The sequence below is a fragment of the Gossypium raimondii genome, chromosome 10 (assembly GCF_025698545.1).
Source record: "Gossypium raimondii isolate GPD5lz chromosome 10, ASM2569854v1, whole genome shotgun sequence".
NCBI classification, from domain to species: Eukaryota; Viridiplantae; Streptophyta; class Magnoliopsida; order Malvales; family Malvaceae; genus Gossypium; species Gossypium raimondii.
In genome coordinates, this window is record NC_068574.1 from 57,077,450 (window position 1) to 57,092,578 (window position 15,129).

General features: G+C 30.2%; 3 protein-coding genes and 1 non-coding gene across 4 annotated transcripts; 3 read left to right on the forward strand and 1 right to left on the reverse strand.

Moving 5' to 3' along the window:
• Positions 1-855: 855 nt before the first annotated feature.
• On the forward strand, positions 856-1,458 carry LOC105775640 (hypothetical protein). Its single transcript, XM_012598135.2, has one exon. It carries the CDS (start codon positions 856-858, stop codon positions 1,456-1,458), a length of 603 nt encoding a protein of 200 aa, XP_012453589.1.
• A 1,882-nt stretch (positions 1,459-3,340) lies between these two features.
• LOC105775641 (uncharacterized) lies at positions 3,341-5,830 on the reverse strand. Its single transcript, XM_052622854.1, has one exon. It carries the CDS (start codon positions 5,807-5,809, stop codon positions 3,686-3,688), a length of 2,124 nt encoding a protein of 707 aa, XP_052478814.1. The 5' UTR covers positions 5,810-5,830; the 3' UTR covers positions 3,341-3,685.
• Positions 5,831-8,303: 2,473 nt separating this feature from the next.
• LOC128034238 (U5 spliceosomal RNA) lies at positions 8,304-8,420 on the forward strand. The gene has a single exon (XR_008190368.1). It is a non-coding gene; the product is annotated as a U5 spliceosomal RNA (small nuclear RNA).
• Positions 8,421-9,243: 823 nt separating this feature from the next.
• On the forward strand, positions 9,244-9,729 carry LOC105775946 (uncharacterized). Its single transcript, XM_052622531.1, has one exon. It carries the CDS (start codon positions 9,244-9,246, stop codon positions 9,727-9,729), a length of 486 nt encoding a protein of 161 aa, XP_052478491.1.
• The last annotated feature ends 5,400 nt before the right edge of the window (positions 9,730-15,129 follow it).

The window sequence follows — 15,129 nt, forward strand, 5'->3', positions numbered from 1 at the left end:
AGAATTTGGGAGGTGCATACATTTGCTGAAAACAAACAAGGATACTTTGTTGAAACCTAAATATTCGTCAAGCTTTGCGGTCGAGTTCCTCCTTGTTGCCAAACACGGAATCATCAACTAGGGTTTTAGCGATATGTATTTAGATGTACCAATATGTGCTAAGAAAAAAACCACTTTTGATTGCCAAGAAGTTTGATATGTTATAATGCTTTAATTGGTTAAGGTAAGTACACAGATTCCATTCGAATTTACTAAGTATTCTTAATGCTTACTTAAGTTGTTTTTCTTCCTTGTAGATTGTCATCTTGCAGAACCTACTGAGTTGGATTAGTAGAGGAGCACACACTATGAAAAGATGGTAGATATATGTCATTTTTCAGTATAAATATTGTGGCATGTATATAAAGGCACCTTGATGCACAAGTAGACATTTTGAGTCGTGAGTCATATGATAAATATGAAAATGTTGATCTTGAATGTGAAATTTAACTTATAATTTTGTTGATGCTTGATAAAAAGCTAATACTAGGAAAAAGAATGATCAAGAATATAATTAAGCTTGGTATGTTCAAAGTTATATATATTGAAGTAATTAAGTTTGGAAAGTTGATGAAGGAGTAAGTTATATAACATATTCAACGAATTTTAAGTCATTGATGGTTTGTTGTGGGAATAAATGAACTCCATTAATGTTACATGGCAGGTTCAAACTACGTACAGATGAACTAGTGGAAAGTCAAGAGTTCTCTTTAGTGAATGTTCATTCTGTCCTTTACCATTCTCTCTCTATATAAAGCAAGCAGTAATAGGATGGTTTTTCACTGCAATTCCCTCCGTTTAATATCCACAAATTCAATGGCGACCGCCTCCACTGCCACCACTGTGAGCTTGAAGCTTCTGATAGATAAAAAAGGGAAAAGGGTTCTATATGCCGAAGCTGGCAAAGATTTTGTTGATTTTCTCTTCAACGTACTGTTATTGCCTGTTGGTACTGTTATAAGGCTGCTTGCAAAAGAAGGCATGGTTGGATGTCTTGCAAACCTTTACAAGAGCGTTGAGAATTTGGGCGACGCATACCTTCAGCCGACAACCAACAAGGATACATTGTTGAAACCTAAATATTCTTCAAGCTTGGCAGCTGATGTTCCTCTTTTGTTGCCAAATACTGAATCATCAACAACACTAGGGTTTTACCGATGTTCGTATGGTCGTAATAGCGACTGTCGTTTGTATTATGCAAATGATCCAACGTCTACGTGCCCTTGCTGCTCTAGTGTCATGTACTCCCCCGCAACACTTGTGAACCCCCCAAATAAGGTCTCAACTTCATCAGCTGTTGCTAATGAGGGTGGCTACGTGAAAGGGGTCTTCACGTATACTATCATGGATGATCTGACAGTGACACCAACGTCAACCATTTCAATCATAGCTATACTCAATAAGTTCAAGGCTCAATGAGTTGATGCTTTGGAAGAGAAAGTGGTTGATGTAGGCATTAAGGAGGTGAGCTTCGTTTTATCATTTCATTAACAAGTTGCTGCAATAAACTCAGGTTTCATGGCATGGCATTCGTTTGGTTTTTTGTTTCAGGGTGTGGCTATACTAAAGGCATCACTACAATCCAAGACCGTGCTTACCAGTGTATTCCTTACCCAAAAGGCTTGGAAGACGGGTTCTAAGTGGTCGAAATGCTTGATGCTTCTGCTGCTGTCCTGGCTGTTTTTTATTCTTACAAATTGAAGAAATGTTTGCTGTTGGCTGGTCCAAAGATTGTCGTTGCTCATTTTCTTTTGTTGATTTCAATATTTATGTCTCTTAATTTAGAAATTTTATGAACTCGAATGGTTATTATATATGTTGATATGTCGATGTTTTGTTGATGTTAAAATATAGTTGCAGACTTATATTTCAAACTAGTTGTGTGGCTTTGACAATGCAGAGGTTTTACCAATAGGAATGATAATATAAAGTAATGGCTAAAATAATTCTATGGAAAAGATAATTTTCAGAATAAATACTTGAATAAAGGGATAGATCCATAGTGTAGAGCTTAAAGGGTTACTATATTTTGTAAAAGAAAGGGCGAAAATTAAGAGGAAATGAGATGGAGAAGTGTGTGGCTTTGCAAAAGAGTAGAATTGGAAAGGATTAATAAATGATTTCAACAGAGTATTGAATAAAATTGTTTTATTTTTATTTAAGTAAAGAATTAAATTTAGACAAAAAAAAACCCTATTTCAACGTATCTTTCAAGTTGGTGCATATATATCAATGTCCAACTTGCTTACAAGAAAATCAAAGCTTGTGCTTTAGACCATCACTCTGGTAATCTCCAATTACTTAACAACTCTTAAACTTGTTTTATCCTTTTATGTAAGGGTGAGTATTTGGTCGGGTCGAGTCGAGTCAAAAAATTTTAAATTAGTCGAGTTGACGAATCCTATTTTAGCAACTTAACTCAATTTTAATTTTTTTTCGAATCGAGTCAAAAAATTTCGAGTCAAGTCAAGTCGAGTTGAGTTAACGAATCCTATTACTTATACTCAATGTTGCGTTTACATGGACCGATTATTTAACTAATAGACAAAGTATAAGATTATTTAACTACATAAACAATATAATGGTTTTGACTTTTAACTTAATAAGTAAACATTTATTAAAACGATATAGTTTTGTCTTTTAATATAATGGTTTTGACTTTTAATATAATGGTTTTGACTTTTAACTTTAAAAAAATAAACATTTATCAAAACAACGTAGTTTTGCCTTTTGTTATTAGGATATTCGGATAACTCGAATTGTGTAATTCATATTCGAGTTAAACCGAAAAACATAGTTTTTTATTCGAGTTAATCCGGATAACTTGATTAACTCAAATAACTCGAACTATTTAATTCAAAATTTAAATTTGTTATTGAGTTTTTAGAATTGAATCGGATTTTACTCACTCTTACTTTTATGTATAATCTTCATTCTTGCGATCCAAGCAATATTAGATTTTCTGCTAAAGAAGGTAGCCATATCTCTCCAATTGTTTATAAGTTTACCCCATAGCCCTATGCTTAGAGCTAAATAATTTAAAAATTTTACCATTTTTATGTTTTAATAGATATATAATATGAGATTTAAACTCTGGTCACAAGTTTTAAAGCTATTCCATATCTAGAATGAAAATCAAACTCTCAACCATTGATTAAAACAAGAGGGACCCTTGCCATAAATATATATGTAAGAAAAATGTTATAAAAAACCTAACATAACCTTATTAACTACATATCCATATCTAATACTTACTGTCAAGTTTAGATAACATATATTGGTCTAAACTTGGCTCGTTATTTTGTAGGTGTTTTTCTTGGTTTCTCAAAACATAGAGAATTGAAAGACCAAAAACAAGATATTGTTAATGTTGATGTTGTTCAATATACGTACATTTCGTACGTGGCAGAAATCAATTCAGATGATCGCAAATCAATTCGTTGATCTGAAAAATAGAGAAGCCTGGAATCTTCAAATATATATGTGTAAGAAATATCATAAATCGAATGCAAGTTACATACTATAGTATACATATATAGATCAAGCCAGAACCATTGATATTCTAAATAATAATTCAAACAATGACACGCCATAATTATAGAGAATAATTGAAATATAGTTCTAAAACAACCAACCATAGCAACATTTATTGTGCTATATGCAAACCCCTTTTGCCTCGTTTACACTCCCAATGAACAATATAACTGCATCCAATTGTCTTACATTCAAGGGACAGATCAAGGCAAAGCTTACCACAGATTTGGCATTCTGGATAATATTGAACTCTTTTGACACAAGTGAGAGGATGTGGATGATCTGTGTAAATGGTCCCAGACTTGATAAATGAGTATTCTCCGAGAACACATTTGGTATGAGCTGAAGTGTTACAAGCTGAACAATGGTACAACCAGTGTTTTGGGTTCCTTTCTTTCTCACAAATATCGCAATAATGACTTTCTGAATAATTATCATTATCATCATGATAAGTAAGTGTGAAAGGATGTACCTCAGATCTGTGTTGAGCTGTAAGCGGCAATGTAAGACAGTTGAGATGCAAATTAAAACTGCAATGCTTACATTTGAATGTGAAATACGTAGACTTATCACAAGCACTGCACACCTGATCTGCATGCTCGCTAAGAAATGGATAGATGCGATGTTCATGTCCTTGGGATCTGGACATATCAGAAACCAAAGAACATCGCAAACATAACCTCCCTTCGCATTTATCACAGATATAGGCGAAGCCGCTAGTTAAATAGCCGCAAATATCACATTGAAAAATGCAACCAGAAGTAAGTTTAAGAAGCCTTTGGCAATAGTGAAACCAAAAATGCTTCTTTACAGGTAATTCAGCACAAATTTTGTGGAGAAAGAAGTCACACTGTGAGCAACAATAATAAGAAGTAACGATGGGTAGAAGGCAACCGTCACATTGTTTAAAATCTTGGATGTCTCCACTCAATGTTAAGATATGTTGATGCCATGAATGTTTAATCCACGTGGCTGTCACAATTTCTCTCAAATCAACAGGTTCCTCTGAGTCCATCGTTTCTATTGAGTCAACCTCATAATAGTGAAGAGGGTTTTTTGTTGCACAATTTACATGGACAATGAAATTGCATTTAGAACAAAAGTAACTTCCATGCTCAGTGTTCACCTCCTCGAAGCAAAATCTACATTCCCAAGTTTCATGTTCACGTTGTTCAATGAAATATGTGTGGGAAATGTTGTGCTGGTGCCGATAGAATTTGATGATACGTGGCACTGAAATGCATTTTTTATGGACCGCAAGATTGCATGTAGAACAAATATAAGGAACATAATTCCCTATAGTGCCACAAGCATCACAAAATGAGACTTGTCTCTGAAATAAGATGAATGGATGCTCATGATGAAGTTTATCTTCTATGATATGTGGGGATGACACACAACAACCGTGAAGAACAAACTTGCAAATTGAACAAAAATACACGATATCATTAAGTTCGGTGGTATCTTGGCATATTTGGCAAGGAAGACATTCATTGACATTTTGAAGAATAAGAGGATGTTTGCGATGGAAAGGCTGATTGATTTTGGTAGGTATTGTGGCACATTGGATATGAAGAACAAATTTGCATGGTGAACAACAATAAACAAATCCCCGACGTTGGGGTTTTTGACCAATCTTGCAAAACAGCCTTTGACTGTTGAATTGTAAAAAGAGAGGATGTTCTTGGTGGAAAAGATGATTGATTTCTGCTGGTAGATCAACACATTTTGCATGTAGGTAAAAGCCATAATTAGGAGAAAAGTATACAGAATCTAATAATGGTTTCCAACAAGCAAAACATTCAGCTTTTTTGAGTTCTTCAGTAACATTTCCTGTCTTGATCGATGGATCTATACGGGGAATGTCTTGAAACTCTGCATTTCTTTTCTCACCAATGCTATGAGAAAATAATGCACATTTGATATGAAAGTCTAAATTGCAAGAACAATGATAAACAAAATTCTCACAGGTTTTTCCGCAGAAATCGCAGATACATCTACCCCCGTATGGATTCCTTGTAAGAAGATTAAGGTTGTGGTTGCGATGGAAAGGGTGATTCATCTCAGCAGGTGCCTCAGTACACTGCCTGTGTAGGTAAAACCCACACTTCACACAACCAAAGCTCGAACCTGACACTAATTCCCCACATCCTGAGCAATACACCTTTTCAATTTCGTGGCTATGGCTTTCAATAGACACCAGTGGATGCTCATGGCTAAAATGTAGAAGGCTCATCTTTGTGTTTTTGTTTGTTTGCTTGCTTGTTTGTATATTAAATAACAACAAAATGGGTTAATGGAAGCTAAACTTATAATTCAAATATTTATTTTGTTCCAATTTATGAGAATCATAAAATGCTTGTAAGAATGGTAAGTAATAGTAAACCTGAGATGCTTTAACTTTTCCTTACTTCTAAATTATGTTTTTTTAACTTATAAAAAGAAAAGAATAAATGGTTATTCATTTAATTATTAATCTCGAAGAATTAGAAAAAAATTACTTATTATATGGTTGAACCATTTAGATTAATAGCGTCGTCTCCTTCATAGGAAAATGGTTCTGCATGGAATATTGAAAGGAAAAATAATATAGTGGAAAATTTTTAATAAAAATAAAGTATATATATGAGATTATAATTCTATATATTTTGATTTTCAATAGAAAAGTTAACAAATTCTAAGTAGGTTATTATTTTGTAACTTACATGAAATGTTGTGAGAATAAGGAATAAAAATTAATCAAGTTTTACTATTAATTTCAAATAGTAAAAATTAATAAATATAACAAGAGAAGAAAAGAATTTTACTTTATCTTGCGCTTCAATCAATAGCATGTTATTATTCAATTTTTCTTATTTATTCTTATCTTGTCAGTAAATTAAAGAAGGGAATATTTGAGAGATTTTTTTCATTAAATGTTTAATTCTTTTTTTTTCTTCCGATTAAATGTGGAATTCTAATAGCTTCGTTAATAGGTAATCTCGCGTTTGTGCAAATCAATATGGTAAAAACCGTTAACATGCAAAAATGAGATACTTATCTTCAATTAAGAGGCTATTGGAGACTTCCAAGACTTCATCCAATAACACGGAATGGTAAAAAGCAACCAATCCAATATCAAATCATAAATAAATTATCAGTTTCTCCCATAACGGAGGACTTTTCAATTTCCTCCTCTCTCTTTTTTTTTTTTTTTTATCCTCTTCAATGTATTTTCTACATAAATTAGATTTTTTATGTATTAATATAATAGTCAGAAATAATTAATATTCTAATAAATGTATTACCAATATTACATTAATCTTTTACTTGTATTTGTAGTATTAAAAAATTACTATCAATAGGTTAAAATATACTTATAACAGTATCTTTAATAAATTAATATGTTTGTTCAATAAAATAAATAACATGCATAATTATTGCACCTTTGATAGACTATTTGCAAGTAAATTTCTTAAAGATATAAATTTTCACCCAAAATACTTTTTATAGAGTTGGTAAAAATATTTTATATATTAAAGGAGTATAGAATTAAAAGATGATGAGTTTACCTATTAACTTTCTTGGAATAAAGAGGAGGTAAAGATATATTTTATATGGATATATATTAAATAAAAATAACTAAAATAAATTTTAAATTTTATAAATAAATAAATTAATTAACTTTGTTTACAAAATTAAATGCCTAAATTGCCCTTATTAAGATCTCATGCCTAAATTATTTCTATTGCCTTTTTATTCTACCTAAAATATCCCTATCAATTTTTTATACTCCCAAAATAGCCTTATTTATATTAAATAAAAAAATAACTAATAATAAGAATTTAAAATTTATAAATAAATTAACTTTATTTACAAAATATGACTCTTGAGAAACTTAGAAACAAGGGTTCATCCTCATGTGAGGGTGTTACTTGTATGGTCATGGATGAACTAATGGTGAGGCCTATGCTAACTATTCCTTTGCTCAACAAAGTTCAAAGTCTAGAATGTTATTGGTATGGGAGTGGATGAGGTAAAGGATCCCTTTTAAGTGTATATGTAAGTTTGCATGCAGGGATGCAATCTCTCTTGAAAATTGTTAGAGCTAAATGATATCTAAAAATTACACCATCTGTATGTTACAATATGAGACTTGAAAATAGTTGAAAGAATCCCTTGTGAATCAGTTCAACTCAGTTTGTTTGAGACCCAATGAAGGAAAGTAGTCATATTTTGCTTTTGGCCATCTATTTCCCATTAGTCATTAATTGGTAGCTACCAACACTTGTATTTTTATTAGAAGAGAGGAAGTACTATTTTACATGCATAAATTTGTATTTCTTATTATATTAATTTGTTAATTAATTAAAATTTGAGTTTAGAAGTTAAAACAATTGTGAATGTTTGTACAATGAAATTGATAGAGAATGATATTGTTTTCTGAATCCATTGTGTACATATTTAATTTTAGTATCATCTCTTATTAATTTATTGAATTTTAGCTTCTATGAGTTTTGTCTATGGAGTTGTTGCTAGCGGCAAAAATGTAATGCCTAAAGTCATGGGTTTGGTGTTTTTGGTATCTGCTTGTTTTACATTATTTGGATTTTTCATTTATTTTTTAATGAGGTGGAAAAGAAGTTGCTAAGGTTTAGAAAGGAACAGAATCCCACATTCCATAAAGACAGATAAGGCCACTCTACCATCTTTTATAAATGAAAGCGCGAATCATCCCAGCAAAATCACGGAGCCGTGCGGTGAGTACAGAGCGAACTATTCTTTCGCCTTTTACTAAAGAATACCGTGTGCTCGCCGCTTATTGCGGCATACGCCTATTTTTGAAGGCTTATTTCCTGTTCTGGAATGGCCCATCAAGTACTAGTTCAAAGTATTATTTGATAGTGTTCCTCTCGTGGTTGCCAACACTGCTAGGTTGAAGTTTCGAGTAATGTTTTTAATGGCTCCTTGAGTCAAAGTATTATTTGATAGTGTTCCTCTCGTGGTTGCCAACACTGCTAGGTTGAAGTTTCGAGTAATGTTCTTAACGGCTCCTTGAGTCCCACCACTGTCATCATTGCTCAACAAGTTCAACGTTAAAGATGTTAGTGAATTTGAAACGATAAAGTAAGGGACTTCCCTTCGTGGGAAGAAGAGGATTTTTTTTCTTGTTTCATTTATTGAAGGTGGAACTTGTACATCGACTTTCTGAACAATTGTCAGATGATGATGATAAGTGAGTGTGAAAGGATATACATCAGATCTGTATTGAGCTGTAAGTGGCACTGTAAGACGGTTGTGATGCAAATTAAAATTGCAAAGCTTACATTTGTTTGTGAAATACGTAACTTATCACAAGCACTGCACACCTGATCTTCATGCTCGCTACGAAATGGATAGAGGCGATGTGTTTTTCTCTGCATAGTTGCTAATCGAATAATTATGCATCGATTCTTTCGAAGGTAGTATTAAGATTTGGTTAAAGCTGCCAGATCACATCGATTATGTGTTTTCTCCGCATGCAACTTTTGCTTCTTTCCAATAACCAAGCATTTAAATGGTATAAACAAAATTAAGATCATAATTAACCCTTGGGAACCCCACACAAACAATTCAACTTCTCCTATAAGATGGAGGATGCTCAGCTCACTACAAAATAGCTCACCACAGTGTTAATTTGTTGCGAAAACCATGGCTGCGAGTTCTAAGGTGAGCTTGAAGCTCCTTATTGACTGCAAGAGTAACAAAGTCCTTTTTGCTGAAGCAGGGAAAGACTTTGTTGATTTCCTATTTAACCTCCTTTCTCTGCCTCTTGGCACTGTTATTAAGCTTCTCAAAACAAACTCCATAGTGGGTTCTCTTGGAAGCCTCTACGAGAGTATCGAAAAGCTCAGCGAAACCTACATGCATCCCAACCAAAACAAAGATTCATTGCTCAACCCTAGGGCTCGAACTCCAGCTTCTGGTGTCCCACTCTTGCTTGTTAATGATGCGGCGGGTAGGAAAGTGTACATGTGTCCTGATAGTAATCATCGCAATGTGGCTGATGATTCGGGCATGGCTTGTCCTCAGTGTAAGAAACGGATGGCGACTGAGGTGACGGTTGTAGGTCGAAATGTCGGGGAAGGGAAAACAAGTGATGAAGGAGGATTTGTGAAAGGGGTACATATATGGTGATGGACGATTTGGCTGTTAAACCAATGTCTACAATCTCCAGCATGACTATGCTCAACAAGTTCAATGTTACGGATGTTGGAGCACTTCAAGAGAAGGTTGTTGATTTGGGAATGAATGAGGTATTTAAACTCCTAAAAACTACTCTCTCTCTATATATATATCATGATTCTTAGTGTTCTTTTTTTGTATGTTCTCCCTGGTAGGCTTTGTGGTTGCTTAAGGCTTCCTTAAAGTCCAAGACAGTATTGACAAGTGTCTTTTTGGGCAACAAAAAATTCTGAAATCATCTTCTGCAAGAAACCGAAGGAGTTTTTTCAGTAAGTGCAGGTTTTCTTTGAAAAATAAGGTGTCTTTAACATTTGGGACAGACTTTTGGTGATCCTGTTATGGTAGCTTTGGTCTACTTTTGATGTAATCGTTTTGAAATTTGTGGAGGAAAGATATAAAATTCAAAGAAAATGCTCTCAACATTCAATGATGATCAGCGGTTTTGCATTAAACAGTTAAAGAAGCTATGAAAGAAAGACATTTCTGTTTGAATTTATTTCCAAGTCATTTAGGTATCTGTTTGAATTTATTTCCAAGTCATTTAGGTATCTGCCACATCTATTGTTAGAAATGGTATTGCATGGTTCTGGCTGTTTTATTTGCTGTTATCTGCTTGGATCTAGACTTGTGTCTACCACCATTACTGACCCTTAGTATCACTCCATGTGAGACACCTTCAAATCTTACATCAACCATTGCAATCTCATATGGAAAACAGTAAATTGTCGAAAAATTGGTCAGTAACTAAACAATTCCAATCGTGGTACATTATACAGGTGAAACAAAACTCAAAAAATATCTTTTTAAGTAAAATTAAAAATATATTTTACTTTATTCATACTTATTTGTTCATGTTCATTAAAATAAATAAACATATATATTATTTTTATATATAAAATAGTGAAATATAAGTATTAAATGTATACTATAAATAAATAAAATAAACGCACTAATAATTATTTTATTAATATATACCAGTATAACAATAAATTGAGTTTTGAATACATTTTATTTGTTTAATAAATAAACTTCAAGATGAAAATTTTGCTTATTAAAGTTTAAACTTGGCCTTATATTTATGGTATGTTATGTTTAGTACTTGGGCCTAGTGTTTAGGTCATGATCATTTGGTCTTGTTTTAGGGGTTTAAGGTTTTTTTCTCTTTTTGATGTAGAAGAAGTTCATCTCATAGATCATACACTGTCAAAGATAGTACGACAATAGCAATAAGTCAAAGATACAAAGGTTCCAAATAACCAGAATTAATGTAAAACATTAGTGCTTATGGTGTTGAATGTTTAGATTCAGGCCTTTTCAAGTTTAAAGATATTTAAAGGTATAAATATATAATTATCTAAAATATTGTAGGATAAACTGCACGAATAATAACCTAATTATGAGGTTGTTTTTATTTTGTACTTTTAAAATAAAATTTTAATTGATTTTTGATCTATCTGATGGAAGTCTGACATTATTATTTTGTATTAACATCATAATAAATTTAGCCTGTATTCTATTAATTTGATTTTAATTTTAAAAATATTAAAAATACATAATATTTCAAAGAATCAAATGATGTCCTCTTTGGAGTTGATTCAAGGATTTTCTGAAAGGTAAATTAAAGATGGGTTTCATACAAAATGATGAAAATGAACGAATTTAATGTTTATCTTCTTCACTGCTCATCAAATTGCCCAATTTAGGTCAAACATGGACATATTCTTTTTTTCCCTAAGACCAGTCCAGGCTTTGCTTAAGCCTTTATAAGTAAATAAAAGTGAACATTAACCAAACCAATGTTGTAAGAACCGATCCACAGTTTGACGGATTTAATTTTTAGTTTTTTAATTCAATTCTTTTAAAAATTAAAATTAATAATAATTAAAATGAAATATTAAGAAAACTATATTTTGAAAAATAAAAATGAATGAAAACATAATGAAAAATCCATTTTTTTGTTAAAAAGAGTAATTAAAATTTATTTGGTTTTCCAAATTTTAACCGGATTTTAGATTTTAGACGTTTGTTCCAAATAAAATGACTTTCAAAAAGATTTCTTTGCATTCTTTGTGTTTGTTTCATGAAAACAGTTTGTTCAAGTGAAAAATGACTTAAAAGGTTAACGGAAAATAAATTCATTTTCCTATAAATTGACTTATCCTTTTGAAAAGTGTAAGTTATTTTCCGGAAAAAAGCTTCTTTGTCAGTAATTTTGTTTTATATAAAACTAACTTGAATCAAGTCTAATATTATTATATTAATAATATTTTTATTTTAATTTTAAAATATTAAATATTAATATAAAATATTATGATTTTAAATATTATTAAACATACCAATTTAATTATTTATATTTAATGGTACAATTTATTATTTTAATCAATTATTTGATATTACAATTTTAATTTAATAATAAATTTAACAATGTTAATTTTAAATGATATTCTTAATATGTTATAGTATATAATATGAATATTTTAGTTATATAAATATGTGTATTTGTTTAAGTCATGTTTAGCCTCATTTATCTCCAACTTAAATATATCACTATCTACTCTCACATATGTAATTTAAATTAAGTTTTAATTATACATTGTTTATTATTAAGTTTATATATGATCTTATTATAAAATAAATTTGATTGCTAGAAGTAAATGTTACTATAATATTTTGTAACAACTTTCAGAAAATGATTTGAAAAAATTATCAAACAACGAAAATATTTTATGCAGAATCATCCAAACACTAAAAAATAATTCATTTATCAAAAATCATTTGTGGCCTTAATTTTCCGATTTTTTATCAATTTCAAATAAATCTGACTATTTATAATTATATTTCATCAATTAAACTAATTAACCCTCTGAGTTTCGTTTAATTAATTAATCTAACTAAATAAAAATAAACCCATTAACAGCTCTACCATCCACATGCTTCTATTACTAGATAATAAGTGCAAATTTGAACCAAAAAAAATATCTTAAAGTAGTTGAAAATAAATGTTGATTGCAAGTTGTGAGTTGAAACAATGACATTAATAGTAATGAATTAGTGACGTGGGGGGAGATGAGCACAATTAATTAGTACATGAGTGGAACTTACAAGAGAAAAAAGAAACTTTTCAATGGATGAAACTCAAACTTTAGGGTGTGGGGTTGGGATTTCTATATTAAATGGGGTGGCTGAAAGTTAGATACGAAACTATGTGATGGGTAAGTGTGTGGTGGCTTTAGTCTACCACTGATTAAGCTGAACAAGAAAATTTACGTGCACAAACCTCAGCATCATTGCGACACCGCATCCAACCTGTTCCATGACCATAAAGTAATCTATAATAAATTATATTGGTATTTACATTAAAATATATTCACCCAATACTTATACAAACAATCAAAGTATATAAATTTAATCAACAAAGTTGAGTATGATATTAAGATATATCATATTTTCACGAATCTTGAACATAATTCGTGAAACATGTACGGAAAATAAAAATAAAAAAAGCATATAAAATAATGAAATAAAGCTAAGGGATTCTTTTATTGAACATTAATGGTGTAAATTGAGGATTCTTCTCTTTATATTCATTAGACAAATAATGAAAAATATATATACAAAATTTTAAGTTGATAAATAATGAAGTTCATTTTAAATAGTCATTGATAGAACTAATGGATTAATCATCATCTGGGTAAAAATCATTTTTATAATGGATTTGAATAGTGTAAAGCATAACTAGTTGTTATCAAAGGAAGGTGGGTGTACAAACTTTTTGAAATTGGAGTGGTCTATGTGTCAGATCAGATGAGATATATTGGAACTTAAAAGTGTTATTGAAGGGTAACGTTGATAGCTAATGTATATCTATTGTGTGAGATGATGAGTAGAAAGATTATGTGATTAGATATAAGAGACTTTAATTGTTTTTGATCGAATAGGGAAAGAAAATGATGTCTTAGAGGTTCTGCGATTAAGCTTAACTTCAATTAATTTATTTAATGAAAGAGAGTTTGTGACTTTATTAATGAAGGAGGAATCGTTGTTTCTTATTGGTTGATTAATTGTTACGGGAGAGCTTTATATGAATACCATCCCAGTTTTAATAGGATTAAACTCAGACTGAAAAATTAGTGAGGACACCTGTGCAAATAATAAACCGTAAGTATGCCCTTGATAATTTCTAAAATTAATTTGTTAATCCTATTTGTTTATGGGAAAACACTATTAGTGGAGTTTTTAGACTCCACAAATAAGATCAAATGGTTGACAAGTGTCATATATGAGTAGAGGAAAATATAAAAAACAATGTTTAAAAAAGCAGACACATGTCAATTTTTAAAACAACTTATAGAATAAAAAATACATTACTAGGGTAACAAATACTCACCATTTGTTCATTACAGTAAAATCTTAATCTTTTTATTACCATTAACATTAAAATATTTATTAAAATTATTTTTATTACCATTAAATATTAACTAAATATTTCCTTTTAGTTTTATTTATATATATTTTCTATTAAAGTTGTGTTATATCACAATATATAGTTTCATTTTATGATTTTTAAAATAACATATAAAAATTACCATTTTACATAACTGGTTAAAATATGAAATTTTCTGAAAAGAGTCAATAAACTATATTTGTTTTAGTATGATAATTATGATACATTATAATTATAGGTATAATTAAATTAATGGCTACAAAATTGTCTATATTTTGTTATTTATTATGAAATTATTTAATTTTAAAATTAAGTAATTTTTACACATTATTATTTATTACTAATTATTTTAGTTAGTTGAAAATTATCAATGAATCTTATATATAAGAAAATCAATTAAATTATTATATTTGCATGTATCATTATTATATTTTAGAATTTTATTTAAATTTATAATTATTTAATTTTTGAATATATAATATCTTTTGATCTTTGAAATGATAGTATTTTTTTTGTAATAAATAATGAATTATTTTCATATGAAGTGATTCAAAAATTTATAAGTTGGATAAAATCTTTATGTTATTCAATATTTCTAATATTATTCATATTCTTTAACATTTTAATTATTATGTTGATTATTTAAGACTTTACAATGATATCCTTTACATGCATTAATGCATGTGAGATAAAAAAACTAGTTTTTTAATATTTAAAATATAATTAAAATAAAATTTAATTAATAAATATAATTAACACGGAGAAATGATATCTTTTTCCATGGAAAATAGTAAAAGTAGCCAAAGAAAAGTACTAAAATCTAAAAGAGAAAATGACTGTCACGTGAATTTGTTGAGCAATCATTATTTCAATTAATTGATGAATTGTGGGTCCATTTTTTAAATTAA

Excerpts from the sequence above, each read along its gene's own strand:
- LOC105775640 (XM_012598135.2), top strand. The coding sequence starts at position 856 with ATGGCGACCGCCTCCACTGCCACCACTGTGAGCTTGAAGCTTCTGATA.
- LOC105775641 (XM_052622854.1), bottom strand. The coding sequence starts at position 5,809 with ATGAGCCTTCTACATTTTAGCCATGAGCATCCACTGGTGTCTATTGAA.
- LOC105775946 (XM_052622531.1), top strand. The coding sequence starts at position 9,244 with ATGGCTGCGAGTTCTAAGGTGAGCTTGAAGCTCCTTATTGACTGCAAG.